This window comes from Mustela putorius, unplaced genomic scaffold (assembly GCF_011764305.1).
Source record: "Mustela putorius furo isolate JIRA1106 unplaced genomic scaffold, ASM1176430v1.1 tig00000765_pilon_pilon_pilon, whole genome shotgun sequence".
Classification (NCBI taxonomy): Eukaryota; Metazoa; Chordata; class Mammalia; order Carnivora; family Mustelidae; genus Mustela; species Mustela putorius.
Genome location: NW_025421470.1, coordinates 2,729,757 through 2,735,052, shown reverse-complemented (window position 1 = coordinate 2,735,052; position 5,296 = coordinate 2,729,757). Strand labels below are relative to the sequence as shown.

General features: G+C 65.7%; 1 protein-coding gene across 1 annotated transcript; it reads left to right on the top strand.

The window, feature by feature from the left end:
• Positions 1-1,297: 1,297 nt before the first annotated feature.
• Positions 1,298-4,990, top strand: LOC123393194. Its single transcript, XM_045084410.1, has 2 exons — positions 1,298-1,629; positions 2,442-4,990. Exon 2 carries the CDS (start codon positions 3,573-3,575, stop codon positions 4,659-4,661), a length of 1,089 nt encoding a protein of 362 aa, XP_044940345.1. The 5' UTR covers positions 1,298-1,629; positions 2,442-3,572; the 3' UTR covers positions 4,662-4,990.
• The last annotated feature ends 306 nt before the right edge of the window (positions 4,991-5,296 follow it).

The following is a 5,296-nucleotide window of genomic DNA, read 5'->3' as shown; positions in this document are numbered from 1 at the left end:
GGCAGAGCCTTTTCTGTCAAGGAGGTTTCGGACCTGACGTTCTTTGTGCTGCTGGAAACACCTGCTCGCCTTCGAGTGCCGGAGATTGGCAGAAGGGAGAGAGGCTGGGGCGGGTGCTCAAGGGCACCCCAAGGTCACCAGGAAGGAGGGGCTGCGAGGAGCAGGGGCGGCTCGCTCTTCTCTGGAGCTGTCAGCTCCCCGGTGTCTGGGATCGCTGTGCCTTTCCCCCCTCCGCGAGCGAGAAATCAATAAAAGAAAGAATCTGGCTCCAAGCACAGTGTTCCACGGGCAGCCCGGGCCTCCCCAGAGCCTGGTCCACACTGAAGGGCGGGTTTGCTGGTCCCTAACTGCTGGGGTGCACCGGGCACCCTCGAGGGGAGACCAATCAGAGCTGGAGGACCAAGGCGGGCGACAGGTCACCCCCACTGCCGTCCAGGCTCTGGGAGAACGTGGAGACCCCCACACCGGCCGCAGCGGCTTTTGGATGCTGGGCCGGGAGTGCCGTCCCTGGGGGCTGATTCTGTTCTGGTGCTGAGAATGGGGAGCTGCGGGGGTCTCTGCTGGTCTGCGCCGGGTGCGCGCCTGCGTCCCTCGTGGGGACCTACCGGGGGCTGCTGTTCTTGGACCTCTGCCGTGCAAACCCAAGCTCAGCGAGCCGTCTGAGGACACGCGGCCTCGGGGGGAGGCCGGCATGGGAACCCCAGCGGTCTCCTCCAGAGTCTGGTCCTCACTCTTCTCCCCATGCCACGGCCACGGTCGAATGTGTGTCCTGGGACTGGCTGCCATGTCTAGTGGCCACGGCTGCCTGGGGCTTCCACGGCCGAAGACTGCAGTGTATTCAGGAGACCCCGGTGCGGGCAGGCTGTGCCCCTCTGAAGGCTCCAGGGGGTGCTGCTTCTGCTTCCGCAGCTCCTGTGCGGCCCTTGCCGGGGAGTGGCAGAGCCCCACTGTCCCTGCCACCACTGTCACACGGCCGTCTCTCCCCACGTGTCTCTTCCCGTAGGGACGCCAGCCGCCAAGAGGGTCCAGGATGATGTCAGCTTAACCCTCACCTGGATTACGTCTGCAAAGACTCTTCTTCCAAATAAGGCCACATCTGCAGGGCCTGGGGTTTGGAATTTGGATGTATCTCTTGGGGCCCGTTTGAGGCCGGGGTTGCCCGCTTCTGGCACGCCCAGGGCCAAGCCCGCATTCTAACGCTCACAGCCTGTGTTTCTGTTTTGGACGTTGCTGTGGTAACCCATGCCGGCCCGCCCACGGATGGCCCGATGTCTGGTGTCTGTCAGTGATTCACCTGGTCCAGCCACCGCCACCAGGCGCTCTCGAGTCTCCTGTTTCTGTCCAGGCCACTCGGCTGCGGGTTCCAGCCCCCAGCCCTGCCCCAGCAAGGTTCTTGCTCAGGGCGCCTGGACCCCCAGGCTGGGCCCAGGGAACTGGGGGCGGGGAAGTGTGGGGAGGCCAGGGCAGGCCAAGGGGCCTCTGGGTCCCCACTAACCCTGGGCAGGCACACCCAGCCAGCTTCCGGAAACATCTTCACCCGCGGCCCTTGTCAGCCCAGAGAGGACACCGGAGCCGGGATGTGGGTCATGGGGGTCTTCGGGAGACCACAGAGGGGAAGGAATTAGGGTGGTAGGTGGTTTCCGTGTGTCCATATGTGTCTGTGGGGTCTGTAGTACGGGGAGGCGGGGAAGCGTTAGAGAAGCCGGCACCTGCCTGCTTCCCAGACACAGCTTCCTCCCTGAGTTGTGAGGACTTGGGTGTCACAGGGGGGTGGGCGGGGGGTCGAGGGACGTGTTGTGGGTGTGGATCTGTGGACGGAGCCGGCTGACGGCGCAGGACATGCGGCAGGACAGCAGGGAACCCTCTCTCCCGGCCCCAGGCCCCCGCCCCGCTGTGTGGTCCCACAGGGGAGAGGCTGAGCCTGCCACTGGCCTGGGCCCCTGCAGCCTGGTTCCTGGAACCCAACCCTGGGCGTGGCTATGATGCTGGGGGGCCCGGAGGGCGGCAGGGCTAGCTCTGCCTTCAGAGTGCGAAGCATGGGAAATGGGGTACCCACAGCCCCTCTTGGGCCAGGGGTTGCTCCTGCCCGGCCCCACCTGCCAGGGCACCTCTCTCTCCTTCTCCCCTGGCCTCGCCCTGCCTGGTGCAGTGGTCTGCGTGGTGGGGTGGGAGCCGGGGGCCGGGGGAGGCGCACCCCAGTGGGTCTCCATGTGGCTGGGGTGGCGTCTCTCCCGCCCGCTGAATGTGGGGGACCTGGGGACGCCGAGCCACAGTACCAGCGGCCTAAGGGCCTTCCTGTCGAGTGCCCCACGGGGCATGGAGGGCTCCTCTTCCCCAGCTCGCCTGCCCCCCGCCACCACGCCAGGCCCCCTCATGCCCCTTTCTCCCTGCTCACTAACCAATGTGACTTAGGGCAAACCTGTAAACTCATTCCCCTGCAGGAGTCGGTGACCCCTGGGCAGGAGGACTTCCAGCTTGGGTACCGAGGAGCCGCTGGTCCGTGCCCAGAGCTGGGCCATCTGTGTGGCTGAGGGTCCTGCGGAGAGCTGATCTGGTGGCTTTTGGAGACACCGTTCACCGGCACGTCAGCGGAGACGGGACGGGGATGGATGCGTGGGTGCGAGTGGACGGGCAGCCTCGTGGCCACCGTGTCCACGTGACCCGCGTTTACTTCCTGTTTCCTGTCTCGGGGTCCCCCGGCCACAGGGTGGGGATCTGCCCTCCCCCTGCCCCATCCCGGGGCCGCTCCCACGGAAGCCCGGGGTGCAGAGCCCATGGGCCTGCAGGTGGCCGTCGCGGTGTACCACCAGGCGGTTCGCTGTGCGTGGGCCCGGCAGCTTCTCAGCCTCTGCGGCCGGATGGCGTCCTCGCCTTCGCTGCCCTGAGCGTGCAGTCCTGGGCCTGAGCGGCTCCGTCCCCTGCCCGGGCAGCTTCTGGCCAGCGGTGCTGCAGGAGAACCGTCCGTCCATGCAGGTTCTGACTCAGCAGGCGGGGGCGGCGACCCACCCACCCGACCAGCTCCCAGGGACATGGTGCTGCTGGGCGGGAAGGGGCCCTCCGGCCCCTCCGGCCCCCAAACACTCCGTGCTTCTGCCTTCTCAGACCACACGGTTGGGGTGAGGGGGAGGGGGCTGTGGAGCAGCGGGGGAGGGGGAGCTCATGCAGGCCCCGCTGTGGGGCCCGGTGACCCCCGCCCTGCCAGGGGGATCCTTGCAGAAGGTGGGGCGGGGCCGGGAGCGCGGGCGCCGAGGACGGGGGGTTTCCGGGCCGGCAGCTGCGGGCTCGGCCCCCGCGGATGCTCTTCCAGTCCGAGCCCCGGAGGCGGGTGGGTCCTCTCACCAGCCTGACCCTGCAGACCCTGGTTGAGGTTGGGAGAGGCTGGGGAACCTTCTAGGCGGCGCCTGGCTGCTGAGACCCAGTGTGCGTGTGTGCATGTGCGCATGTGTGTACACGTGTGCGCGTGAGTGCGTGTGTGCGTGTGTGCACGTGTGCAGGCCTGGAGGGGAGCTCGTGCTGCCCCCGCCAAGCTCCTGGGGCCCCTTCCGCTGGGTCTTTCCCCCTCAGAACCGGGGATGCCGGATGGCTCAGCCCTGGAGAGACGTCCCCAAGGCCCCTGGCCATGGGGGAGGCAGGTGGGGGCTCGGAGAGCCCCGGGGAAGGAAGGGCCTCGGGGCTGGGGCCGTCACGCGGCACTCGGTCCCCGGGGGATTCCGGGCAGAGGGAAGGCTCAGGCAGGATCAGCTCTGGCGGCCCAGGAGGGCAGAGGTCACCCTGCGGCTCTAGTTCCTGCCTGGACGTCCCCTCCCTCCCCTGCCCTCCTGGGAGGAGGCCGCAGGGCTGAGCTGTGGGCCTGGTGGGGGGAGTATGGGGGGGGGAGTCAGCCCCACCCCCGCCCTCCCGGAGATCTCACGGGAGCTCCTCCTCTGGGGCCTGTCAGCCAGGGGACCGGGGGCGGTTTGCAGCTGGGTCAGTCTGTGCTGTTGGCCCTTTGGGGACGAGAGGTGGGGGCTGTGGGCAGGGCCTGGGGCCCTGTAGTGAGGACACAGGGGGAGCGGGAGAGCAGGGAAGCCGGGGCCTTGCTTTCGGGGCCCAGGCCCAGCTTGGCGCTTCGGGCTTCTTGCCTCAATCTCCAAATCTGTCAAACGGGCACAGACACTGGCCTCTTGGGGCCTCTTCACCGGGGCCTCCCGTTGCTCGTGTCCAGCCAGCAGCTGGAGCGGCTCTCCAGCAGCCCAGAAGGGTCCCTCACGGTCCACGCCGGACACGTGCTGTGGACACCTGAGCCGTCACGTCAGGCCGGGAGGGAACGCCTGCTCTCCAGACTCGTCCTCCGCCATCTCGCTGTCAGAACACTGGCCAGGACAGATCCAACAGAGGTGCCTGAAGGTGTTTCCAGAACACGGCCAGCACCGTCAGTGTGTTCAGTGTGTTCAAGGAACCACCCAGTCCTGCTCAACGTGGAAGGGCCCAGCATCCTCCGACGCCCGCCTGATTCCAAGGAGAAAGAAAGCTGGTTCTCAGGCCTGCAAGCCCCTGCACGTCTCCCTGGCCCAGAGCTCAGACCATTCCCACTCTGCCCCAGGACCCTTGTACATGCTCTTCCCTTGGCTGCAGTGTTCGTGAGCACAGCTCACTCCCTCCTGCCTAGCCCCCTTGTTTGAGGGGCTTCCTAGCTCCCTCCCAAGTGCTTTCTCAGGACACAATGGCTGCCTATCAGGCCTTCCCATGCCATGAGGCCCATGAGGGCAGGGGTTGGGTCTGTCTTGTCTACCACTGTCTCCTCCAGGGCCTCAGACAGAGCCTGGCCCGAGGATGTGCTTTACAAAGTCTCTTGTGGAGACGGCGTGGTCGTCCACATGTGACGTTCAGCAAGCCGTGGGCATTACCACAGAGAGAACTGCTCCCCGTCTCCCCCTGAGCCTCCGCAGGCATATTGTAAAAACCCTCAGGAGATTCTAATGTGCGGGCAGGCCCACGTGTTTGGCTTTATTTCGATTCTCTACCAATTGGAGGGCGTATAGGTTGTCCAGTTCTGGCAGGCCCCATCAACCATTCACTCTTGAGTATGAAATAGAAAGGAAGGCCGCTGATTTTTCCTAACGCTTTGCTGGGTGAGATGGGTCTGAGGGAGTGGAACATCTCCTGGATGAAGAGAGAAAAGACAAAGGTGGTTTGGGGACAGAAAGTCCTTGAGGGGTGTGTGCGATTTGGCGAGGGTGACCTGAGGACTTGGGGGTGAGCAGGAAGGATGGCCGCACGGAGGAGTAAGGGACGGCGTTCCTCCTTCTGGATGTTT